Genomic DNA, 27,759 nt, shown 5'->3' on the forward strand with positions numbered 1-27,759 from the left:
CGCGCGGCGTCTGTGGTAACGGGAGCGCGGGAGGTGGGGGGGGTCGGGGGGGAGAGCGGGGATCGAGCGGGACGGACAGGGCTGAGGGGTTAGATCGAGTAGGGTGGGCAAGGGGCTCTGTAGCAGGGATCGAGGGGGAAAGGCAGGGCTGTGGGCTGGGATCGAGTGCGATGAGCAAGGGCCTCAATAGCAGGGATCGAGGGGGGAAGGGCAGAGCTGTGGGCTGGGATCGAGTGGGGTGGGCAGGGACTGTACGAGTGGGGGTTGAGTGGGTGGGCAAGGGTCTGCCACGGGACCGCGTGGGCAGGGCTGGGGGACAGGATCGAGTGGGGTGGCCAGGCTCGTGCAGCGAGACCGAGCGGGGTGGCAGGGGCTGTACAGTAGGGGTGGGGTGGGGTGGGCTGTGCCGTGCCGTGCCGTGCCGTGAGGGGATGGGCAGCAGGGTCTGACCTGGCAGGGCAAGTGCAGGCAGGGACAGAGCCCATGCTGGGGCAGGGGCCGGGCACGCTGGCAATGCCGGCAGGGCTGGTTGTGTCCCACCAGTGATGGGCTCCCGGAAGGCTGAAACAGGGCATTGTGCTTTTGGTCCAGGTGTGCCAAGAGCAGACGGGTCCTTGAGGCAAAATACTCTCTGCCCCCTCGCGTCAGGTAAAGATCTGATCCACCGCTCGCTGCATCTCCCGTGCCACTGCGTGCAGCCCGAGAGCGTCTGGCTGAGAACTGCCCACCCTCCTTAACCACTGTTTCGGGCAACCCAGCCCAGGAGATGGGCAGCTACAGGCAGCGCTGTGGCTTACCTCATCATAGCCCCAGTGAGAGCGTGGACTAACGAACACCTCCCGTGCTGAATCATTACTGTCTGCGTTGATGAGTAGCATAAGAAACGTTTCTGGAGGACTGAAGGATTGGTTACAAAACGAAATCCTTCTAGTGTAGACATGTTTCCTGGCCCTGAGTATCAATTCCCAAGATCTGGAGTACATCTTTTTGTATTGTAAAATGTTATCATATCCAAATGCAATTTTTCATTCTTGAAGTGTGTGACATGATAATGACTATGTAAATTATTATAGAACATGTTTGGCACCTGTTTTATAGGTATATTCTTAATGCACACGATAGCTGAGATAAGCTTAAGTAATAGCTGTCTTGTTTTAGTCTTTTTCGGGCTATCTTTATATATTCAGATGGACACAGTGAAAAAGAGACTGGTTCCACCTCTGCCATGATTAGGGTGCAGTTACTTTGCTGTTACTCACTCCTACCTGTGTCACTGATGTAGGATGCTAAAGCTGTTTCACGTGAATACATGGAAATCAGCCTTGAGCAAGGAAGGCCAAAGTGAAATGAAAGTGACAGTGCTCATCTCAAGCTTTGTTCACAGTTCCAAGACAGGAGAATAAGTCAGAAGTGTGACTGTCATTAGGGTCTTGCTCCTTTTCAGTGTGAAAATCATGCAGATTTTAATGAGAACTAACAGTTTAAAGAATCCGGTGTTTTTTAAAAGAAACAAAGACAGGAAATCATATTAAAAACTATTTCTCAATTCATTCTTCTGTTTAGAAAAATTATTATCTGCCTTTCTGGTTTTCTTTTTTAAAGATCACTGCTGCGAAAAATGACAGCTGGCTCTGTCTCAGTTCCTCAGGTCATACCACTTCGAATCCCTCTTCCAGGGAAGTCTAAACATGAAATAGACACAAATACTCTCATAGAAATAAAATCAGGTATGAGTAAGAGCTTTGACTCTTTGTAAAAGCTTTTCTTATGTGTTCATTTGAAACTTTTAGCCTCTATATTTTTGCTTGCCTTTAATTATGATTTTTATGAGTGACCACTTCCTTAAGGAACTTACAAAATTAACTGACATGTTTTGATACAGCAAATATACTTGCACTTAATTTTATGCATTCAAAAAATATTATTGACATGAGTTATTTCATCTATGGTAGCAGTCTTAATTGCTTCCAAGATCAAGCTCTTAAGCTGTTGCATTTCACTTTGACTGCAAAAACAGCGCTTGAACGTGCCTTGTACCACGCTCACCTGAACGGCTTTCCTTACAATTTTAGAAATGTTACCTTTCATCTTGGGAAAAAAATATCTTTTCTGTCATTAGAATGGACAAGCTGTTGCAACATTTTCATACAAAACCATTGCACAGCTACTTTATGAAGGGAAATATTTCTTACAATGAACTTGCGTTTGTTGAGCAACTAATTTTTCATGGGAGAAACAGTTTTGGTCCCAAACATTCAGTCATTTATGGAACTGCTTTATTTTGTTTATGCGAGAAAAATCAAGCACAGTAGTGAGCACTTTGAAGAGTGGAGCTTGTTTTTCACAGGTTGAATACAGTTTGGCTAATTACTTTCTCTGTGTCTTTCAGATACACCTGAGGTCTCTATTTATTACACTTTAGATGGAAGTAAACCAGAACTTATTAGGAAACCCGGCTATGGAGAGCATAACACTTTTAAGTATAAGGGTCCTATCATATTACCAGTTGGGAAAATAATGGTCAAGGCACTGGCAGTTACAAAGTAAGTGTCCTGTTTTATTTTAGTTGTATTTTGGCAAGGGACAGATATCCCAGTCATGGCTTGGAGCCATGTTGGTTAAAGCACTCTATACCTCGCAAATGAAAGACGCCCCTTTCCCCAGCCAGTTTGCAATCTGAGTGATCTTCATAGGTTGCACTGACTTCACTTTCTCATAACGCTTTTTATCCATTAAGTGTTTGTGTGGTTGGATTATTTCTAGGATGTTTACATCCTGGGCTGTGGATGTTGGTCAATGATCTGTAGAGGCTGTGGGTGAGAAACTAATAAAATATACTAGATATAAAATATACTTAAAGCTTATCCTTTTGAGTGTGACCATCAGAAATGCCAGAGGAACTCATATGATGTTTTCTGGAGTCATCCAGTGATTCAGCAGATTTATAGAAGTTGGTCTTCCCAGGAATTTGCTTAGTTTCTCCCAAAAGAGCACAGAATGCTAATCCTCACATCTTAAGTACAATGTTGTATGCGTAAGGGTAAAGTAAAAATACAATACATACAAAGAAAACTGGATTTTGCTTCACAGCCACTGACTTTCTCCAAACTAACTTCATGCTTAGAGACACAGAGAGGACACATGAATTCTCTGTATCCTGTTGCATTATCTTTTATTTCGCAGGGAGCAGAAACTTCCACTCCGGTTGGGGATTTGTGCTTGCTGTTCCCTGCTATTAGCACCTGCAGGTAGCCTTTGCTTGTGTCTGCACAGGAGTACAGCATTACATTCCCTGTGTAGGAACATGCAAAACCTAGGCCTATATGTATTTTCTGATATCACTACCTAGATTAACACTTGTTTCTGCTATGTTTTTATGAAGATGTTTTCAGGTGTGCTCTGGAATGACAATCCTAAATGAATGGTTTGGGCATTTACAGAAGTTTCAATGTTACCGCTGTAATTTAACAAATAGTAGAGAATAACAGTTGTTTTATCAGATAAATAGCATGCTACCTGCTGTTTGACTAGGAAAATGAATATGGTATTATGAACAGAAGAAAAATCTTGCTCTCCTTTGTTTTCTGCAACAACGGCCAACAATAGTTACCCCAGAAAGCAGACACAGGAGTATCAAGAGTTTTACATGTAAAAAATGTTGAGGGATTAAAGTACCCGTATAGTTTATTGGTAACTTCTTATTGTGAACATTTTAAACTTAAAAAAAACCTAACAAAAACCCCTAACCAAAACAAAGCAGTAGTTCCTGAGAGTATTGATCAGGATTATACTTACCAACTGAATTAATGACTTGCAAGCTTGGAAGAGATGTTCCAGCAAATGAGCCATATTCATCAGTGACTTACTTGTTGCTGCACATGGGTTTGTGGCATGTACATAGCTTTGTGAACATTGATTTTCAGGGACTGCAGGGAGAGTACAGTTGTAACAAAGGTGTTTCTGGTAGAGTACAAGCAACCAAACATCCTTTTCTCTGTTGAAGAGAAGAATTACCTAAAAGACATTGCCACACAGGTAAGTTTTAACAATTTTAACCCCCTGTGTGAATATAAAATGTTGTATGTATGATATTAGTTAGAGATAAACCTTGACTGCCTATACTTTCAATATATTTTATTTTCTCTGTTTGCCCATCTTTGCTGTCTTGGTCCTTTTTGTAATATTAAAATTTCAAGGGGACACATTATTTTTTTCTTTTTTTCACTGGTCTTTTATGACCAATTCAGGTCAAATATTTAAAAAATACATTTATTTATAATTTAAGCTTTTCAAATGCTTGCATTGAAAATAAATACTGTAACCACGTACTTTAAAAATCATAACAAATAACTGTAGCAAGAGAGGATTAGAGCAAAAACAAAAATTTCATTTGGAATTCAGATGGAATTACTTTTTAGGAGAGGGAAGGCATAATGTTTACTACAAAACCAAAGAAGAATGGAGTGAATGTGGAAATCAAGTCTGCCTGGAGTGAAGCACCCCAAGATTTTCAAGGTATAGTATTACTTCATAAAACTGAAATAGACTTCTGTCTTAGCTGAAAATAATGTAAAGTTTTCCTCTTATATCACTGGTAAAATATGGGTAATTTTAAAACCACCTCAGAAGACAGAATATCCTCTGGGAATTTCAATTTTGATTTCTCAACACTGCAAATAGGGAACAAAAATTACCTTCCATACATTTCACATTACCAATTAAAAACATATTAAAATATCATTAATTTCTTGGCAACAAAACAAGGCCCAGTCTATATTTCCATTTGTACCAGAAAATGCTGTTAAATTGATGGGATTGGAAATGCTTTACAGAGTTCTTTACTGATGTTTGCTTGCAGTAAGATTCCAAAATAAATACACAAAGCAGAAATGAAAGCTCGACCCAGATTTTTTCAAAAGATAAAGCCTGTTATTCCATGGTAACGGCAATGGGACTGTTTAAGAGCAGAGAATCGTATTAATGTTTACTCATTAATTTACTCTTAGGAACTGGGTTTTTTCTGAGCATGTGGGAAGGAAGCAACTGGTAAATAGAGAAAAATACAAAAGTAAGGTCTTTCAGAGGGGAATGAGCTTTCTTCTAGTGTAATTCCATGCAGTTTATTTGAACCCAAAATCTGGATGTCAAATACACTTCTAGCTATTGAAATTTAAAGCAAGAGTATGTAATATTTGTGTTAATAATGTTAATTGCATGAAGTGAATGACAGTGGAATAACCGGACTGTAATTTTAGACTTGGAAACAGAAGGAAAGACTACTCACAGGTCCCTGCAAGGACCACAGCTCCTTGCCAGTCATTTGGGAACAACAGAGTACGGAGAGGAATCCATCTCAGCACTACCAATAGAGTTGTTACAGGTAAGAGAAGGGGTGCTGAGGAAAACTGCAAAAGGCTGCCATCAGAACTGAACTCTAAAAAAATAAAGATGTGAAGATTTGTGATCATGCTCATATAATCTTGCAGAAATAAATGCCTTTGGCTGTATTATACGGTACTAATTTAAATTTACTGGCAAAGACACACTAGAATAGAAATGCCCAAAGCAGTACACAGTTATTGGTAAGGACAAAACCAGGCAAAGCAATTTAACAATGCCTACATTCCTATTAATTCTCTTCTAATACATTACTGAATCTGCGATTAACAAATACTTATTGCTATATGTTGGCAAGTTGATATTTAAAACAATATTCAGTAATGCTGTCTTGGATATAAATAGCAAGACATTGATTTATTTTTATTGGAAGAAGCTGTGGGTCCTTAATGCAGCTAATGGGGGAATCAAGTGCATTAGATATTCCTTAAAGCAATGCATTTCAGTGCAGTTTGTCTCAGATAACATCTTCGGCTGATTTTGCTACTCTTATATGCATTTTGCAAATATTCACTTACCAAGGCTGAAGAATTACCTTTATTTCAGTTTGCCAGTTCTTCTGCAGTGACTAGCCGGAAAAGCTTATCAAGCACACAAGTGGCAAGGATCCAGAGGGAAACAGATTTCCTCAAGTAAGTGACTTCTCCTTTTAACATATTTGTCCTTGGAAAGTAACTGAGCAATTGCCTTTTGCAACCAAGTTGATAATACTGTGGGGCTGTATAAAAATGAGGAAAGCAAAGACAGACACTGGCTCATAACTGAAGAATGTGATCTAGGTTGGGCTTCCAAAATTCTTTCTCTTACATATAGTTTTATTTACATCTCACTATAAACAGTTATCAACTATCTTATCATCCTTTTAAAAAGAAAAAATTCCTAACACCTGTAGGATCAGAGGAAAAGCCGTCTTTTCAAATTAGAGTACAGCCCTCACTGCTGTAGGTGAAAACTGCTCACTGGAGTAGTCTCACAGAACATTAGTGCTTATCAGTATTGAATGGGTTATGTGATCTACATCAGTGGTTCCCCATGTTGCAGCAGCAAGGTCTGATACAGATTGCGTGTCAGGAGACTTGTTTACCTCACATGATGAGGAAGAAAGTATGAAACTCCATAGCAGCCAAGAGCTTCCTACCTTGCAAAGCTGTTTAGAGTTCAGAACCTCATATCATGGATGCTGGGCATGGTCTGACGGACCACTACAGCTTGGAAACAACAGCTGAGGAATCAGTGGCCTAAATCCTGTCACAACAAGTTCCAAATTATTCATTATTATGCAGCAGTACAATACCAAAACAAGCTCAGCCAGTTTGCTCGTATTTTCAGATGTGCACACTGTTCTGCACCTCGCCTGTCTGACCCCTTGGCTCACTTCTGTCAGGAATGTGGATCTCCTATCCCACCTGTGCCAGTACGTCGCTTCCCACCCCCTGAAGGAGCTCAGGTCAGCACAACGTCATAACAAACAACAAATCCTCTTTGGAGAAGCCAACTACCTCAGCGAATTACACATTCAATGCTACACATTCAATTCATATTTAGTCACACTTCTGTTTGGGAAGTTCTGTTCTGATTGTTTTATTTTGTTCAATACCTTTAGCAGTGGACCCGATGTAATTCCTAAATGATGGGCAAAATTAACCATAGATTGCTTCAAGTGTCATATATTTTAATAAGGATAGCAATGAAAAAGTAAATTGTGTCTTATTTGCCTGTGTCAGGAAACATTACCAAATTCAGATTTCTCCTCATCCTGCAACAACAACCATCGCATCTTCAGGACCTGCATACGCATCTTATTCCAGTGCTAACTAGTGCAGTTAGTTAGTAACTACTGCTTAAGTCATAGCTGTAGAAGATCCATCTAATATGCATGAAACCTTAAACAGTGGCACATGTGGGCATATGCCCACATAGACCACTGAGTTTTTACAGTGATACCTGTAACTGTCTTCTCTAAGCTCTTCCCAAGAGATAATAACTTGATCTTACAAGTCAGTGGTGTATTTATTTTTTTTCTTTATCATCAGAAAGATGTCTTGTCTGGGGCAATGTTGTAGTTTCAAGTGATGACTGAGAATATTCACCGCATCTTTAGATGAGCTTCATAGCTAAGAGAATTTCAAACTACCTGCACACATTTTATAGTAGCATTTTACTTTTACTGAAAATTAACTTAGTACCTTTCTGGCATATTTCTGGTAGTCAATAAAGCATTCTCTTTCCAGTTGTCTTTATATTTCCTCAACCACCTTTGATCTTTAAGGATCAATATCAGCATCTGTTGCCGTCAGTTGCTGTGTTTCCAGTGACTTTGCTGCTGACGTAGACTCTAACCGGGAAAATATTGAAAATCTCATGATAACCTTAATGATCTCAGTATGGTCCTTAACATGCTGTGACGTGGCTTTTTCTTCAGATGGCACCATGTCTTGAATGCAGACATCTCGTGCCAATGAATACACCTACTTGCATTGTATGTGAGTCGCCAATAGCTCCACAGCTGCAGCCCCAAATGAACTTCTGCATAAAGGTAATTGAGAATAAATATAACAAAATAGCAATTTACCTCCTGGCATGCATTTTTCTAACAGATGACTTCATTACAAATATTGTGATCCAGCTTGGGTTTGTATAATTACATTATGACAGCTTTAAGAGTTAGTAGGATTAAAACCACCTTGAACAGAAATAATCACCACCTAAGCTCAGGAAGGCATGCTGAAGAGCACATGATGTAGCAGTGTGAATGATAGGAATGCATGCACTTGTGTTCAGTAGAGAGATATTCTATGATTCTATGATTTATGGCCTTGTTATTACTAAGCATTTGAAGTTTATTAAATATGTCCTCATTACTCTGATTACCTCATTTGACGGTGAGTGCTTAGCACAGATGGGCTGGCAGGACTGGTGTAGGGAGTATATACCCAAAACGCTAGAGCGCAATCATAGTCAGTGATCCAAAAGTGCTCCTGGTCTTAACTAGACAAAATCTGCCCTACAAAATACTCCCTACCCAGAGGTATGGGGACCCCAATAGGGGCCCTCCTCGATGCCCCTGGTCAGGGGGAAGGGTGTGAAGAGGAGAGGACTGATACTGCATGCCCACAATTGGTTGCAGAGCTGGTGTTGGCAACAAGGTTTTGGTTTCTATGAGACCGGGACCCTGTTTGAGGATCACCATCTGCTTAGGAGAGATGGGATTCACCTCACAGGGCAAAGGTGTCTTTGCCAGCAGGAGTGCTGGGCTATTAAGAAGGACTTTAACCTAGAAACAACAGGGGAGAGAGGGTTACCAGCAGCCCTGTGAGGGAGTGATGAACAGGGCTGACAAGTAAAGGGTCTTGGGTGATGACGACAAAAGGGAATACTTGATCAACAAAATAGGGCTTAAGTGAGGTCACCTCAAGCATTTCCATGTAAGCGAGGAAGTGCCTGTAATGCAGCATGATTGGGGAAACCCCCCCAGAGCCTTTCTGTGAAATCAGCATGCTGGGGTGCCTCTCTGAAGTGTTTGTACACTAACGTACGCAGCATGGGGAGTAAACACAAGGAATTAGAGATCTGGGTAAAGTTGCAGGGCTGTGATCTTGATGAGACTACAGGGACATGGAGGGATGGCGCATGTGACTGTATGGGTGACATTGTAGTGGGAGTCTGCTGTAGGCCACCTGACCAGGAAGAACCAGTGGATGAGGCTTTCTACAGACAGCTAGAAGTATGCTCACATTTGCAGGCCCTGGTCTTCATGCAGGCCCATATTCTTCAATATCTGCTGAAGGAACAATGCAGCAGGGCATAAGCAATCCAGAACTTCCTGAAAGTATCTGTGACAACTGACAAGTGATTGAGGAGCCAATGCAGAAGTGTGTTCTGCTGGGTGTCATACTTACAAGGAAGAAAGGCCTTGTTGGGGATGTGAAGGTCAAAAACAGCCTTGGCTGCAGTGACCACAAGATGGTAGAGCTCAGAACCCTGAGAGGAAGGAGCAGGAGCAAACAGCAAGATCACAGCCCTAGACTTCAGGAGAGCAGACTTTATCCTCTTCAGGAATCTGCTTGGAAAAGTCCCATGGGATAAGGCCCTGAAAGAAAGTGGGGTCCAAGAAAGCTAGTGATGATTCAAGGTGACTCAGGGTCACCTTCTCCAAGCTCTAGGGCAGTCCATCCTGATGAGCAGGAAGACAGGCAAAGGTGCCAGGAGGCTTTTATGGATAAACAAGGAGTTCCTGTCAAGACTCAGATATAAAAAAGAAGTATACGGAAGGTGGAATCAGGGAGAGGTAACCTGGGAGGAATATGCAGAGATGTTAGGAAAGCCAAAGCCCCTATGGAGTTGAATCTGGTGAGGGATTTCAAAGGCAACAAGAAGAGATTCTGTAAGTATATAAATACCAAAAGGAAGACTAGGAAAAATGTGGGTCCACACCTGAATGGGATGGGGGACCTGGTGATACTGAGGTACTGACTGCCGTCTTCACTTCAACCTTTACCAGTAAGATCAGCCTTCAGAAATCCAAGGCCATGGAGGCCAGCAGAGAAAGCCTGGAAGAAGGAAGAATTAAGCTGTGATGGAGAAGGATCAGGTTAGAGAATACTTAAACAAACTGGACATAGATAAGTTCATGGGCTCCTGTTGGGATGCACTCATGGGTGCTCAGGAAGCTGGGTTATGTCATTGGGATCATTCAGTAATCTTTGAACAAACATGGTGATTGGGAGAGGTTCCTGAGGACTGGAGGAAACCAAGTCTCATTCCTATCTTCAGAAAGTGCAAGGAGAACCCAGGGAACTACAGGCTGATCAGCCTCACACCTCAATCCTGGGAAGGTAATGGAGCGAGTAATCCTGGAAACCATTTCAAGGCATGTGAAGGACAAGAAAACCATCAGGCATAGTCAGCATGGATTCACAAAAGTGAAGCCATGCTTGACCAACCTGATACCCTTTTAGGATGAAATGACTGGCTCAGTAGATGAGGGGAGAGCAGTGGATACTGGCTACCTGGACTTCAGTAAGGCTTTTGACACTGTCTCCCTTAAGATTCTCACAGAGAAGCTGCTGAAGTATGGGCTGGATGAGCAGACAGTGAATAGATCGAAAACTGGCTGAACAGCTAGACCCAGAGAGTGATGACCAGTGGCATGAAGTCTAGCTGGAGGCCGGTAACTAGCAGTGTAGTCCAGGGGTCAAGACTGGGTCTGATCCTGTATAATGTCTTCATTAACGGATTGGATGATGGGGGAGACTGTATCCTCAGCAAAGTTTGCTGATGATATAAAACTGAGAGTTACTGGTACACCAGAAGTTCATGCTGCTTTCCAGAGGGACCTGCTGGAGAAATGGACTGGCAGGAACTTCATTAAATTCAACAAGGAAAAGTGTGAAGTCCTGCACCCGGAAACAAACAACCCCCCTGCACTCATGCATGCTGGGGGCCACCCAGCTGGAATGCAGCTTTGCAGAAAAGGTCCTGAGGATCTGGTGGACACCAAGTTTACCATGACCTAGCAATGTGCCCTTGGGGAAAAGAAGTCTATGGTATCCTGGACTGTGTTTTGGAAGTGTGTTGCGAGCAGGTCAAGGGAGGTGATCCTTCCCCTCTACTCAGCACTGGTGAGGCCATATCTGGAGTACAGTGGCCAGTTCTGGGCTCCCCAGTACGAGAGACATGGACATACTGGAGAGAGTCCAACCAAGGACCACAGAGATGGTTAAGGGACTGGAGCATCTGGAGGAAAGATTGAGAGAGCTGGGACTGTTTAGCCTCGAGAAAAGAAGGCTCAGAGGCAGTCTCACCAATGCGTATAAATACCTGAGAAGGGAGGGTGCAAAGAAGACAGAGCTAGGCTCTTTTCAGTGCTGCCCAGTGACAAGACCAGAGGCAATGGGCACAAACTGAAACACAGCAGGTTCCATCTGAACATCAGGAAACACTTTTTTACTGTGAGGGTGACTGAGCACCTGCAGAGGTTTCCCAGGAAGGTTGTAGATTCTCTGTCCTTAGAGGTAGTCAAAATCTGTCTGGACACGGTCCTGGGCAACCTGCTCTGGGTGACCCTGCTTGAGCAGAGGGGTTAGACCAGGCGACCTCCAGAGGTCTCTCTTCCAATCTCAACCATTCTGTGTGATTCTGTGATAATTGCAAGGGAAGATTTTTGGAAAAAGAAGGATGCTGAAAGGAAATCAATGGCTGAAGACGATCAGATAACAAAGGAGATTCATAATCTGAGGCAGTTATCAGCTTGATGTGAAAGTAGAGTACAGACAATTGGCCCAAGTTTAATGTTTTATGGTAGCCATGATGTAGGTGCCAAGGTGGACCTGAACTATTTGGTGGCAACTATCAAAATATTGGACTCATTATTCTTAGCTCTGGTGGAAACTCCCTTATTGATAGTGACTGTGCTAAGATCTTTTAGGGCACCCTCATGGTATATTATAACAATAATAATAATAATTATTATTATTCTTGAAGATACTAGTCTATCTGTTTTCTATGTGTGCGGTGACTAAGCAAACTGACACTAGTATATACAAAGCTGTGGAGGTACTGATGCTGTATCTCCTGAAGGAACTGTACCATAGTTTTAAAAAAATTGTCACCAAGATACATAGATTTGTGATGACCAGGCAATACGGCCTAACTAAAGTCTGAAGCCCACAGCACAGATTTGAAGGAGCTCTTTCATCTGCAGGGCTGAATAACCACAGCACTTTGTAAGATCAAGTCCTCTTCTTCTTATTGTTGTTCACAGTTTTCAAATACTATATGAAGTGTATTCTTTCTCTATTTAAAAGGGCAAAGTAATTTGTCAGGCATGTGGCACAGGAAATCCTCTTCACCATAAACACTGTGTGACTTGTGAAAGCAAACTGCCTGAAATACAGACGGTAAGGCTTCTTGCATCAATCGCACTAGGGTTAATCAAATCAAAGTATAACATTCTTTTTCTTTGGAAAACTGAAGTCATATCCCTGTGTCCCTATGCTACAAAAGCAGAGATTCTCTCCCCCATGCCATATTCAAGGCCAGTACTCCCACAGATGCTCCATCACAAATGTCCAGCTAAACATAAGTGTATTGTATACCTTCAAGTTTTTTCTCCTATGGAAGTCAGGATTGCAAATGCCATCGTGAAAGCTCAGAAGGCTCTTAGAAAATGGGTAGTCCTGACTCCAATGAAGTCTTGTTTGTGTTCAGAATATTTTCAAGTGCAATAGAAAACTTGATTATATACATCAGGAAGATCATTCTCATTGATTTCAATTACTTTGTGAAAATAAAATATTATTTCACATTATTGTTCTTATCTCCATTTGCTGCTTCCCTTACGTGCATACAGCTACTATGCTTGTATTTGGCAGTGACTCTGCACAGAGGTGAGAAAAGCAACAGTAAATGTTCCCCCTAAAACTGCTGTCTGTTTCAACTCCCCATTTAGCTTGTTCCTTAGAAGAATTTTTCTTTCACTTCTGAAAAGTCTTGTATGAAAACCTTATGGTACATTTCACTTCTCCAGGTTGTGGTAAACACAGAAATGAGAGAAGAAAAATGATTTGCAAGTTAAAATCTTCTGGTTATAATGGGAACATTCTGAGTTCTAGAACTGTCAGTAGCTAAAGGCAAAGGTCTTTTTTATAGCCACTGAGGTGTCATTTCATAGGGAATTTCAGTAGGAATCTATACTTAACTAAGATAAACATATGTTTAGCTTCTTCACTGAATGTAGATATTAATATGTAGCTGCATATGTAGTTAGGCATAGGACTTGAACGATGAGACCTGTAGTAGCTGAGAGAAAGTTAAATGCTTACTAAGATTTATTAATAGTAATCAGAAAAAGAATAGTGATTAATTAGTGATAACCAATAGTAATTCCTGCATAATTAGTAATAATACAGATATTAATGGCTATTAAATGATGTAGATTTAGACCATATTTAGACTTGTACTCTTGTAAGTTTTATCTTCCAAAGGAACCCCCAAATTACATCATTCAAATTGCAATGCAGGCCACACGAAAATAAGGCTATTTTGTGTTTGCTTACTCGCTGTGTGGTGTCTGTAATCAAAATAATTTTCCTTGGGTTCTGTTCCTTATTCATAGTTCTGACTTGCAGAGAAAATAAACTGCATAAACCCTGAGGCAAAACCTAACAAAACATTTTTAAGACCTATTTGTCCTAACTAGGATGTATACTCAACCTCTAGAAGTTTCAGCTGAAAAATCTGTTTTCTTTTGCACATCCGTACAAGTTAATTGGAGTAGGAAAGCTAGGTAATATATAACTTGTATGAGGTAAAAGAGTACAAAAAAATATTTATTTAGCAAATACCAAACTGAGAGAAAACTCATTGTCTCAACACACTCTCCCTGCCATACTACTACAGAGAAAGGTACAAAGAAAAATAGCAGTTGTGTTTTGGATTTGAAATTGTAAGTTTATCGGCAGAGAAACCTCCCTCGTAACTTTGAGTGTACTTATACATGGGGCCATATTAATAAATACTCAGTGTAAAAGGACACCATTCATAAGAAATTTTTTTCTGGTACTAGTTCTGCTAAAAATATTTTAAAATTAATTAATGTCACATTTTACTGGTTTTGTAATGAAAAAAATTACAGGTTAGATCCAAGTCAGTCTTTTGCTTATCCTAAATTGAAATAATGCTTTTAGGCTGAATATTACTTTATGTTATCAAAGTAGCTTGCTTTCCTCTTTCCCCTTATTTGACTTGTGAACTTTTCTTCATCAGTATTTTCTTCCTAATGCTTGTTTTGTTTTATTAGCCCATGTTTCGAGGAGACACCCCCCCGCCTTACCACAGCCAGCAAAAGAAAACAGTTTCGTGCTCAAAATGCAATCGTGTTAACCAATGTGATGCCCGTTTCTGTGACTGGTGCGGAGCCAAGGCATGTGCTCTCAGTGTTTGTGTTGACAAATCTGTTTTTACTCATCTGTGACCTGCAGCAATTTCAAATTTCTGTTTGCAAAACTCTTTGTCAGTTTGTACACAGCTTATTATTATCAAAATACTTGCTTAGAGCACATAGGATTATATAAAGAAAAATTAAAGGCTTAGAGGACATCCTGACCCCACATCAGTCAGTGACTTAAGGGTTTAGAGATGTAAACAAATTATCATGGGCCAGTGAGCATCAGTTCATTGCATCAGCTGAGATGCAATAGCCATGTACTCTGCCAAAGTCACTTATCCATCAAAGGTTAAAGTATAGGCTAACCTAATGCAAGTTTTCCCATATCTATTCTGGGCAATGATCACCTATACAGGCAATTACCAGAGATGAGATGAGATGATGCATGCAATTTTTTTGGCTGAAAGCCTCATTAACATTAAGACAAGTACTTAACTGCTGCTCAGTAGAGCTTTTGCATGGTACAATCAATGTAAACAATTTCCCCTGGCATATATTTTTATAGGTATAGTGTTTGAATCTAAGATCACTTTTTTTTTTTTCTGTGAGCTGAGTCTACATAAAATTTGAAACACGCCCCTATGTGCATACAGAACCATTGGTCCTGTCTTCTACCAGGGGACTCGGGGGTTGTGGTGGTGTTAGAATTGAACTGGAAATACTTGCAGTCAATATTCAGTATCAGAGCACCAGATTAGTAATTACAGGGCTTTGCCAAAGAAAATAAGTATTTTTGAAAGTATATGTTAAAAAAATAACATACTGTAATGCTAGATCTGTCTGAAAAAATGTTTGCCTCCATAGCAGAGTGCTGAGATATCGGAAGATTTACTGTCTTGCATCTGCCAGTGTATTAACAATCTGGTATCCTGGTTAATATTTCTAATCTAATAGCTTTAGGTAGTGCTACTTTACTTCCTTTTAATTCATGTCACTGCTTTTGTAATTCCTGAACCATGCATCATATGTTTCTGTAGTGACAAGTGTTTCATTGATCTTTCCAGCCTGGACCTCCTCCATCTTACTTTAGTTGTTTCAAGTGTGGTGCAAGCAACCATCCATACGCCCGCTTCTGTGGGTCCTGCGGTATTTACATAGAGCCCCCATCAAGGGTGGGTTCTCACAGCAGCAGTCTCATGGATGCTGGGGACTTGCTGGGGTTTTCTGAGGTAAGACACACAGTATTACAAAGCCAGGTTGGAACACAGCTAAAAGGCTAGTCAACTGTGGGTACAGATCAGCACAACTTCATTTCCTCTTTGAGACAACGTTGTGGTCTGCGAGCATGCTGAGGGCAAAACCAAGGATATGTTTATTCTGAGAACTGCTTTCTGCTGAAAAGTAGCCTTAGCCAAAGGCCTTAATGCAGCCTTATTGTAAATAGCACAGTGAGAAACAATCAGTTTTTCAAGTGTCTTAGCTCTTTAAGTACTTTTATCTTAGTACTTGTGAATTATTTGTGCCCTGCTGATACAAGGTATTCTTTCATGCATATGTAACCATGTTTTTAAAACTCCGTTTTAAGAAAGACCATAATATTTAGCAAGGCCAGCTTTTGTCCTACAAAAAACACACATGGCAATCATGAAGATTTTTGCATTTGCTTGAATATTTGTGATAAATTGCATCATGGTTACAGACTGGTAATTAAAATCAAGAATTGTTAATGATTCTTCCTGCTAGATTTTTCATTCCTTTACAATTTTGCGTACCGTTCTAGTTAATTTCTGCTTGTAAGCCATTTAATTATATTTAATTATATTACTTACACTTTTCCTTTCCCTCCACCCCCCACAGGCTAAACAATTTCAAGCTCAAGTTTCCTGGCAGCCTCTTCCTATTTCCTTGCCCAAATCAAGGGCAGAACTAAAAGAAAGAGAAGATAAAGGAACCCAAACCATTGGACTTTTTTACCCATCTAGCAAACTGTTGGAAAAGAAGGAGCTTGAGCTGATTTCACAAAAAGAAAAGCTGGAAAAAATGAGTGATCATAAGCCTCTCCTGACAGCCATTAGTCCTGGAAAAGGTTAGGAGTTTTGATTTTATGTTTTCTAAACAAAGCTGCAATGTATGATCTTGCTTTTTCTTGAAAAGATTATGGTCCATGGAATGTGCCGTCAGTAGGACACTGATTTACATCTTTACAAGTCTGTCTTCCCACCAGTCACTTGTAAATGCAGTGCCTTAGAATTCAGTCACTGATCTCCACCAATAGCTAAAAGAAAGCCTATCAGCAATATCAAAGTTACAGTTACTGACCCTGTGCAGCCTTACTAATTTGCTAGTAGTGTGATTTCCTCAGATCCTACAAGATCAGGGCAGGTGGCCTATATTGAATTGGGAACTACTGAACAAGCACCCCATCTCCCAGCGTCCTCCCCACCCTCTGCAACGTGAAGTTCAGTTAGAACTGTGATAGCGCCTGTTGGGAGTATTGTTAAGCAAAACTCTGAGACACAGGGGATTGTAGCTCTTGAAAAATATAATGAGGCTTGTCTATGTGAAGAACTTATTTGGGCTGCTGTTGTGAAATAAATTATAGAAGTTTCAGAAGCAAAGGAAACTAAAATAGAGGAAGGGATTCAGGGTTACAAAAAACAGTGTTGGTAGCAACCTTGAGAACTCTTGTAGGCCCCATCTTCCAGCCCCCCAAAGGTATCAGTACATCCACATCGCTCATTGCAGAGACTGTCCCTGCACAGACTACTATATCAGCACTGCAGATTACTTTGTTTCACAGTCCCTGGTTTGATCAGTTAGTTCTTTGTGGAATCACTTGACTTTTTGCTGTCATTAAAAAGATTGCAATTTTTAGAGATTTTAGTTTTACTATCCTGGTAAAACTTCAGTTTCAGCTTTCTGGATCCCAAACCTTGGAGACAGTCCATCAGTATTAGTTAGGGACCTAATAAATGGCCCAATTTGCAAAATTGTCTATTCACAGGAGAGTCCAGCTGTGCAGTCCAGAGAATAAGTTCATTTTAAATCACTACAGCATCAAACCATGGTTTGGAGGAACAGTTACTTTTTCTGATCTGCTTTCCCATCTCTAGCTATTTTCTACAATCAGAGGTCAACCCCTCAGGCTGTTATCAGAATTATTTATCTATTGGGTAGAAAAAGTTGCTAATGAATATTAAAAATTCCTGTTTTGACTCTGTGTATAAATACCCAGATGATGCACTCTTATTTTTTAAGTTATCACTAGAGAAATCAGTTTTCCTACTCCCTTGCTCTGAAATGTGGCGTGTTCTCTTGGACTTCACTGTAGGAAATACAACACTTGACTCAACATGTTAGGGAGCTTAATTTAGTCAGAGATAAAAAAGAATTGGCCCATAATAGTGCTGACAGGAAAAAAAAAAAAAAAGTAACACTGAATATTCATATATCTCTATCAGAAGTACAGCTCTTGACTTGTGAGGGAGAACTCGTTCACTGGGAAAGGTTGGAAAGAAATTCTCAACTGCTTTTGAACTATGTTAATTTTTATCCCTTTAGCAGAGGTAACTTTGTTGAAGTTGCACTGTGTAATGTATTCTCCTTTAGACCCTGCCAAGGACTGAGGAACATATTTCATTCCATAAATCAATAAAAGTCCGTTACAGTCAGGTCTTTCATGCTGTTCCCTTTCCTTGATGATGAGCTGTATATATGGCTTGAAACTACATGTATCAACAAGACCATACGTTATCACCCAGGAAATCTCATTTAAATATGCCAAATACATCCATTATTTCTTCAATTCAAATAGTATCAGACATTTGATATCAAAGTTTTTAAATACAAGTTATTTAATAAGTGATTTATTTTTAATTTCTTGACTGTATCAGCCATTAATAACCTTCTTTTCTTTTGTGAAGATTAAAAAAACCCATTTAGTACAGGGGGAAATAACAGCAGTACCAAAACACTAATGCTCTGATGTGTGCTGTATTTCATTTTTTTTTGCTGTACTTTCAGTCTGTTTTGAACAGAAGCCAAGTAATTTACCAGGTAAACTTTACAAAGAAGCCTCCCCTTTTCTACTGTAACAAACAGTAAATCAGTGTGATAGAGGTGTGATCAACTATTGACAGCATGAATTCAAGTATTCCATCAGTGCTGCCAAAAATCCTTTTAGATGTAATAAATCAAACATGCAAGAATATGTTCCTGGCCATCTGGATTTTTTGAAATAAAATCTGGGGATCTAGGCTAGTTATGAACCAGTTTATTGCAAATAATACTGACTTCTCTGGAGGGATCACTCACCAAGTAGTAGTCTAGCTTAGATTTGTTAATTGCTATTTTCAACTTGTATTTTCGCATGTGAAACCATGGCAGGGGACAATTTATGTTGCTCTGGGGATCCTTCTTTTTATATTCCTTTAGAGCTGCCTGACAAATAAGACTTGCTGTTTTGCTCATTTAGTTTGTCATAGTTTCTACCAGTTCAATCTTGGAAGAGTCCTCCAAGCACAAAAATCCTTGCGTACTTGCCTTCTCTTGTAAAAGTCAGACAACTGCACTTTTCTTCTGACTTGGCTTCTTTTCACTGCTTTGAGCGTCACCTAACATGAAGGGAAGGATAGGTCAGAGTAACTTCATTGTGTAAGTTAAACAAGGTTACCAAGCCTACACAATTTATTTACAACAAAATAAATCATACTTTGTACTTTCCATAAGTATGCTCAAAAATAAAATTAGCCAGATCTTGATAACAATCACTTAAGAATGAGAACAAGTCCTTTTGTTTCTTTGATGAAAACAAGAATGTTGATTCAGAAATACTTGGACAGGAGCTGCAAAAACTGTTAAGGGCTTAAGATGAGTTTTGCATTCAGGCACATTCAGTCCCTAATGTTTCATGCCCTGTACCACCATAAAGGAATGCTGACTCTCTCCCAGACATCCTGACACACAAAAGAGTAGGAATGCTTAAGCTTTTAATATGCTCTCCCATATATAATTGAAAGGCATTTATTTGGGGAATAATTTACACAGACCAGAATGCTGTATAGATTGAGTTACTATGCCTGCGATTTTCGGATTTGGCTTATTGTTACCTGTCAGTGATCTCAAATCCACTAAATATAGGTTCAACAATGCACAATTGCTTAGTTGTAATATTGTACCTTTTTTTTTTTCCAGTGATCTGGAATAGTGTCAGATTCTCCTCCACACAGGGCCAGTTTTGATTCCAAATGGCAATTCTGAGACATGGTTTTGTTGTGAATAGAGGTTTCCTAAGAATTAATTATAACCTATGGATAATCAGGTTTTCACCTTTTTTTAGGGTGTAACTTGCTTCTCATTTTCTTGATCAGATTAATTTTCTAAAGAAAAAGTCAAGATTTTTTTTTGTCTCAGTGAAAACGTGCTATCTTTTAAATCATCCATCACATGAGTAGAAGAAATGTTAATCACAATTTGAGGGATTTTTCTCCCGCTTAACTCTCTCTGATCAGGTTACTGGAGAAAACAGCTGGATCATGTCTGCGCTCACCTTAGAAGCTATGCTCAGAACAACCTTGAATTCAGAGCACTGATTGGAGAACCTCGAATGGGAAAGGTAGGGAGGAGCTTGTGAGTAATATCTTCCTATGCAGCCTCATGAAAAGATTATTGTGGATGCCAGATAAACACTGGGAAAATAAATGTCTCCCTTCTCTTTATACCTTGACCTGTTTGTGTGTGTAATTTGTTTGGTTTTGTCATTCCATTTTTTGCTCAGTCTTTTACTGAAGATTTTTTTTCTGCTTTCTTTCCTATGGCAGTGTCTATTCTTCTCTCACCTCACAGCTATAAGAGAAGTGATAGAAGTGAGAAAGCTGCTGCTCAGCTGCTTTTATAGTATCCCGCAGCAGACAAACAAGAAAAAGAAATCACTGACATCAATGTAGCTGATCAGTTAAATAAGCCCTGCTAGAAATGGGATGTAATGATATGCTTGCCTCTGCTTTGGGCTGGATCATAACAGCAGATAGCAGTCTACTTCTCATGTAAACTATACCAGTATTATAGGAACAGAGTATTGCTTTTCATACTGGAGATGTAGTCTTCAGGATGTCACCAAATTGCATTAAAATGATTAAAGGGGTGATAGCAAGAAGGTGGAAACTGGAGATTCTTCCTAAAGAGTTCTAGAAGATAGGGCTGGTATGACTGAGAGATCATTTGGTCCCTGTCCTGAGGGAGGATCAACTCTGCCTAAACTATTCCTGACAGATGTTTGCCTTGAAGCTTTTCAAACTCACCAACAATAGAGATTTCACAATTGCCCCAGGCAGTCCATTTCTGTGCTCAATTATCCTTGCTGTTCAGCTGCAGTACTGTATTGCTTTCTTTGGCAGCCCTGCTGGGTTAAGGAGTTGCATCTCCTCACGCTGCTTCCCAGGTGCTGCCAGCACAACTGCTTGTGGCAATGTCCCGGGGACTGGATCAGTGACTGACCCAGGCTAAAAATAGCTCTGGAGGGAAAAAAGGGCATCGGTGCTAGTACAAAAGTAGGTTGACAGTGAGCAGCTGGAAGCAGGATGTAGGCAGAAGTAGGGTTGGGAATTCCTTAAACTGGCATAGCTACTGGGAAGCTTTTTCCCAGTGTCTGACCTAAGTCTCCCTTGTCACAGTTCAAGCTCACTACTTCTTAGCCTGGCGTGACTGATGACATGCCAGACACAAAAAAACCCCACAACAGTTTTAGCACATAGAAACAACTACAGAAAATTTCATGAATACTGGGGATCAGAAATCCAATTGTCATTTGGCAGATTACACTTTTGGGAGGTATGACACTCCATCAGATACTTTGCATCTGAATTCTATACCCACTGAGACCTATTGGGTCCACCAATATGTTCAGAAGCTGTAGTATAAGTATAAATATAAAAGATATCTGCTTGATGGAGATGAAGTATTGGTCCACTGTAACTTGTTCCCTTTGCTAGAGGATTCAAAAAGATATGCCTGAAAAATACCAAATTGCTTAGAGAAGGCTATTCCTGCTGCTTCTTGGCCTTTTGTCATCCTATTGTCTTGAAACCACTGCCCCCAAAAGTAACAGAAGTGGTTCAAAGTAGATGCCAACTGGATTTAATGCTGCTTTTTCAGTTTTCCTGAAGATTAGAAATAAAATTAACTTTATCTCAAAATTCTCAACCTGCTGCAATATAACCCTGTCAGCTTCGTTCCACTTTTTTTATAATTCCCTGTGCACTTATTTATGTATAACATCAATACTCTTCTTGCCAGCACTACTGTCTCAATTAATTGATACAGAAAGGTGTTCATGTTTTACTCCAGACTGTACTTCTACAGACTGGTACAACTAAAGCAGCAACCACTTCTCCTGGAGTAGGGAGTCCTAAGGACAACACAGCCTTTCACGCAGCTGCAAGATCTGGGTGGAGAATGACTGATCTTTCATGAAATGTCGCACTGTTACATCTTTTGGATTCATTTGGCATTTCAGTCATTCTGATATTTCCAATTACTCAAAATACCATCTGCCCCTTGCTGAGTTAGATGGGAATTGTTGGTACAAAATCACAAGTAGGCAAAGGCCACATGTGTGATTTTGTGTATTGGCTCCATAATAAATATCATCACCCAGACTTATTCCTAAAACTATTTCTTTGTACTTTTTGTAAGAGATACTAATGGTTGCTTTTTCCCTCTAGATTAATTCTGCTACCATCTGTGAGAATGACTGTGAAGTCACTATTACACTGAGTTACGCTCTTGCTATTAACAAGGTCAGTTCGAGGGATGAGGCCCGTTGTTAGGCAGGTGGTCTAAAGCTGTTGCTAGACCAGTCAGTGTAATGCTGATCTATTTTAAATTCAGGTCTAAACAAGCAATTCTTTTGTTCAGAGGTTGTTAACTGATCACTTCAGAGAAAGGAATCTTTTTTCTGTTGGAGCTGGCTGAACAGGTATCTTTATCCGATTAAGCCAGACTTCATGGTTATGTTGCCAACATCTTGCATTTCATTAGTTTGCTATTAATATTAACATTCTTCTTTCAGCTGATGTTGTTTGATGATTCTAGCACCCCTTAGCTCTTGATCTTAGATCCCCCTTTTCTTCAGTCTGTAAATTTTGCTAAGAAACAAGCTTAGTAATGCTCAATAGTTTGGAGATAACGTTCACCAGAGCTCCTGTTAACTGTATCAAACACTTGAAATCCCTACCTCCAGAATTACTACGTTCCAAAAACCACCTGCATATTCATTTCCAGCTTTTCAAAGATGAAAATCTACCATTTCAAAGATCCAAAATTCAGACTGTATCTCTTGTGTAGAATCTTAACAAGCTTACCTTGCCATGTGGTGCCTGAAAAGGTATATCACATCGTTTCACAAGTGAGGAGTTAATTACATCTCTCAAGTGGTAGAAACACTTTCATTTGGATGAGAATCTTCATTTCATTAAGTGAGATTGTGTCACTTTTTTTTTCTAAATCAAAACAAATAACTAATGCAAGATTTAGAAAAAAATGCTACATTATTTTGCCTCAGAGTTCAATTACATATAATAATTTGTGCTAATTTGAGACTGATATTAAAAGCCTATATATATTTTTCATATGCAAGACCACTGTGTTGTGCTACTAAGCTTATAACAGCATTACACGATAATCTTATTAACTGCCTGCATTTGATGATTCTACAGGATATTCATACTAATAAACCAGTGAAGTTCAGCAATCATTGCCTGAATACTGTAACAGAAGTCAGAGATGGACAGGATGGCAGTCAGACTAGTTATGGTGAGATTCCCCCCCACGCTCCCCGTCTTTACGATAGACCATAAATATAGTAGTCAAGAATACAGAAGTAGTGTTTGGAAGGTTAGACACTGAGACAGGCAAACTAATATATTGGCACATTCTGCACCTGCTTAAGTTGATCTTTAAGTCTCAAAATGTGGTTGAGTTGAAATTTAAACGATGTACGGACTCTGTCAAAAACTCATGGGAATGCTTCATCCCTAGAGGACAGCTGAAGGGGCCTGTAAACTGCAGCCACAGCTCATAGCAGTGCTTTTATTATAGTGATAAAACTTTGCATGCTTTGCTTGTTCTTTCACAATAGTAGCCACAAATGTCAATATTAACTCTACTTTTGAGCTGTGCCAGCGACTTCAGCTTTGGCATATTTAGCAAAGATAAAGAAATTCTGAAATATATTAATTCTAGTTTTCAGAGATGCTTAACTTGTATCTCCCATTGGTGTCAGTAACAGCTCAGCATTTTAGGTGTCTCATATTGGACTTAGATTTTCATTAAATCAACTAGTTGTAAAATCAGCATTAGAATTCAGAATTTCCTATCGTGTCATTTGACATGCTTCAGTTCACATATAAGTTTTGTCTACTTTGTGCTTCCAGTCTGAGACTTGGCAAGAGGCTGCCACAGCACTAGGAGCTGGTTTTTGGGAGTGTCAGTAATGTGACTGATTCCAGGCACTCTAACAGCACCAGCTTAAAGGGTCCCCACATGCTGTGTAATTTCCTTATCAATCCTCCTGCACATTGGTAGATTACATCTCTTAAAAATAATGGATGTACATATCTACTCAAGGTCCTCTAGTCTTGTTCTTAAGTATTTGGGAGCCAAACAGCATTGAAAAATTGTAAGGTTTTTGGTCAAAACAATTCATGAATCTGAGTCAAGCCTGTTGAATAGCTGCAGATAGTTAAAAAAAGGCTCAACCCCCCCAAACTCCACATTTCATTGAATCTTCATTTCAAAATAGCAATTTTTAAGACTGCCTGAGTGTAAACCTTTTGTTAAAACCAGTCTGATCTGCAACAAATATTTCATCACTTTCTCTTGTAGAAAACTGATAAATACTGCTTTGATTTCAACACAAAATAAAATATTTTTGTGGATAAATTATTTCCAGACCTCTCCCCCAAGTTCTTTTTAGGATACTGACTTTGCTTTGAATTAACACTTGTTTCCGTTTCTGGTAGGCAAAGATGATCACAATCTTTTCTATTCAAGAGGCAAAATAAAGAGAACAAAATCAAGAACACTTACAGAAAAAGAAGATAAGCTCCCTGTACGTATCTTCTGCCAGTATGGGAAAAACTGCCTATAGAGCAGCACTAATATGAAGGAGGGCATCCAAGGGTAAAAATAGAAAGACTTAAACACGGATTGGGGGTAAGGGAAGGAGACAAAAGTCCAACTTAATACAAAACCTGAATATTGGTAACTGACATTTATTACAGAACTGGAAATAACTAAACTTTGTTCCTACTGACAACTTAGATTGTTGCTCTCATTTTTGGACCCGTTCTGTTTTACTGACACATCATTAGGCCTAAAGACTGTTGCAGACTGATTTTGCTACAGGTTTTTCTTAGAAGCAACATCAGAGGGATGCATTATCATCTTCCCTGGACCTTACTACTTAGTTTGACTCATAGGACATACCCTCGGCTGTGCTAGAACCACTATTCGCACAGACTGTGAACTAGACAGAAGATGATCTACACAACAGGCTTTTAAGTCAACTCAGTTTTCCCATCAAGCTGAGATGTCAGCACAACTGAGGGCTAGTTTAATACAAGAAGTAAGGCTTTACTTCCACTAGAGACCAAATGCCTACTAAATGGATTGTCAGTAACGGGATGGAAAATTTCAAAAGGGATACGTACATTAATCTAAGCTTGAATCAGTTAGCCGACTCAACATGTGGAAGAAGATAGAGAGCTTTGTGATAGGAGTCCAGAAATAAAAATGCTTGGTCAAGTGATTGGGCTTTCTAAAGGGGAGAGGAAGGAGGAAGAAGCTGGGAAGAAATAAAAGGGAAAGGGTTTAGGTTTTGTTTGTTGTTTTAAGGTTTAGCAAACTAACTTCTGCGAGGTAAGATATATTAACTTTTTTAATAAAATACTTCCACAAGTTCTGGAAGCTTCAAACTTTAATTCTGTAGCAAAGAACTTGTGCCTGTGTTTAATTTTACTGTGATGAGCAGATCTTTGTACAGCCCAGGAGAGCTGCATCGATGTAAAGCTAATCGTTTGTAGGTACGTTTGCTGAATCAAGACCTCAATAGTGAGCTATTAGCCTGGGTTATCCAACACTTGCTCAGATTCGGAAAGACATTCACAGAGAAGGGTCATGGATTAGTAATAGTGAGGCTCAGCTACACTGCATTCATGTGTCACTGTGTACGTTTCCCACCTTTACTCAAAGGCAGAATATGGCCCACCTACTTGTATTTTCACTATGTGAAATGTTACTGGTTTTTGTGTTTCCACAGCCAGAGTCCAGACAACTACTGGATGAACTGGGTCCAAATGGGAAAGGAAGAATCACCTTGGTAGAACAATTGCTCAGTCAAGTAAGTTACTGCTTGCTGAAGTTTCCCTCTCCAAGTCTTTGACCATTTACTGCATATGAATATTAGCCTGGTATGCAACTTAATGCTTAGGAGGCAACATCCTTGCAATACAACTGACTGCTTTCAGATTGATAGAGCATTTTAGAGAGGAAACAGCCTATTTTTATAAGTTCTTCCCAAATTTCTATTTGGCCAGTGTGTAAGGCATTGTACTCCATGTTTGTCAAGGCCATATAGAAAGAAAAATATATTAATTTTATAGTTTAGGGTCAAGTCCTCTGTACAGCAAAAGCAAGCATAACCTCTACCTTCTTGCTGTGTAGTAAGGTGCATCCTGAGATCTGGTTTGACTGCCCTTGTTATACACATTTACTCGTTTTGAGCTAGATGACAACAAACATTTTCAGAAGAAACAATACCGCTCAATTTAAGCATTCCTCCGTCTTGAGCATAAAGTCCATTTGTCAACTTAAATTGGCATAACATTAAAGCAAGGTGGAAGCTGAAGAATCTTTATGGCTTTAACAGCTTACCTTCCCTCTCCTGTGCCTTCTAGGGAGCTGACCCAAACTGCATCAGTGACGAGGACCGACCTGCTCTCACAGTTGCTGTCCTTAACAAGCACGCAGAAGCAATCTCCCTTCTCGTGCAGAAAGGTGCTGACATTGACCAGCAGTCAGGACTGTAAGTGAGCACCGATTCTCTGCCTTGGGTCTTTTAAGTTTTACCAAAAAAGCATTTGTGCTCCAATCTCAGAGAGGACTAACCTCCCACCCCTCCTCTACAAATCTGTAGTCGAGGAGCTCTTTTCAAAGCCAAATTTAAAAAGCTGAACAAACCAACCTGCAACTGAGCAAAGATAATAGCATTCATAGTCCTTCTTTCAGTTGCCAGCTTTGAAGATTTATCATAGTTTGTTGGAAAAGCTGCTGTTCTACTAAATTCCTTCCCCTATCCATTTCAACTTAATATGATAAACCACACTAAAGCCTACCAAAAAAAAGAATCATTGCAACTCCTAGTGTATTCTCTATCTTCCTATTCATTTTCCTTAGTTTAATTTGCTAGACCACTTCTCCATGTACCAGGACAGTTTCCTTAGGCAATAAGTACATTGCTCATTCCTCCTATGCAGGCACAACACCACCGCTCTGCATGAGGCAGTTCTGCTTGGATCAGAGGGAGAGGAGTGTGTCCGAGCCCTGTTATGGTAAGTTCTGTAACTGGGCCTCTAGCTCAGCCATCAGTCACCCACGGTCTACCTGCACAGGCCTAGTCAGCAATACCGAAGGGCCAGAGCCTGCCGGAGGCTCAGTGCTCTTATCTCACAGCTGGGTCCCTGCAGGAAGAGGCATCCAGAAATTCTGAAGGGGCTCTGCATCAACATTTACCTACAAGCCACTTCATTAATTCCAGTTACTTGGAATGAACTTAAGTATCTTAAAAAAATCTGTTCTTTATTTACAGCTGCAATGCAAGCATAAAAAAGAAGAATGCAAAAGGGCAATCGGCATATGATTTGGCTGTTACAGCTGGAAATAATGAAGTTATTTCATTGTTTGCAAGTAAGCTTGGACAGGGAACGTTGGACAAACTTACGAAACCCAGGAACAGTGGTCTCATCAGTGTGTGATTACAACCGCCTTTCCCCCAAGGCGTAGCTGGAGGTTCTCTGAGTTTGGGAGCACCTAAGTGCACACGTCCAGTTCTGTCTGCAGGCTTCACAACCCTGTATCATCAACTCAGGCCCCGAGTAACAGCCAGCTATTTCGTACAAGATTCCCCCATTCCTTCCCAGCAGTTCAGAGCACAATTCTTCACTGACTGTGCTCTGTTCTGCAAGATTTCTTTTCCTTTCCAAACTCGTGCAAGGAGAGGGACCAACCAAACCTTCCAAGGCACAAGGACATTTTAAGGAGACCTGATGAATGCTGCTTAAGACAGTTCGACACTTGAGCAATAGCACTGCAAGCAGTACTTTGATTAGCTTATTTTCCATTTTGAAGCTAAAACTGCATTCCGTGCAGCTCATTGCATTAAAGGTCAGATTCCTTTCCTCCAGAAAATGAGTAAAATT

General features: G+C 40.1%; 1 protein-coding gene across 1 annotated transcript; it reads left to right on the forward strand.

The window, feature by feature from the left end:
• The first annotated feature begins 530 nt into the window (after positions 1-530).
• On the forward strand, positions 531-27,732 carry DZANK1 (double zinc ribbon and ankyrin repeat domains 1). The gene is made up of 21 exons (XM_074864014.1): positions 531-648; positions 1,603-1,727; positions 2,390-2,543; positions 3,924-4,035; positions 4,419-4,515; positions 5,256-5,380; positions 5,944-6,029; positions 6,727-6,844; positions 7,820-7,933; positions 12,204-12,296; positions 14,198-14,320; positions 15,349-15,513; positions 16,142-16,370; positions 19,795-19,898; positions 22,006-22,080; positions 22,999-23,095; positions 24,304-24,392; positions 25,602-25,682; positions 26,239-26,366; positions 26,818-26,892; positions 27,150-27,732. The coding sequence occupies exons 2-21, from the start codon at positions 1,619-1,621 to the stop codon at positions 27,313-27,315; spliced, it is 2,340 nt and encodes a 779-aa protein (XP_074720115.1). The 5' UTR covers positions 531-648; positions 1,603-1,618; the 3' UTR covers positions 27,316-27,732.
• Positions 27,733-27,759: the final 27 nt, after the last annotated feature.

This window comes from Strix uralensis, chromosome 3, assembly GCF_047716275.1.
Source record: "Strix uralensis isolate ZFMK-TIS-50842 chromosome 3, bStrUra1, whole genome shotgun sequence".
Lineage (NCBI taxonomy): Eukaryota > Metazoa > Chordata > Aves > Strigiformes > Strigidae > Strix > Strix uralensis.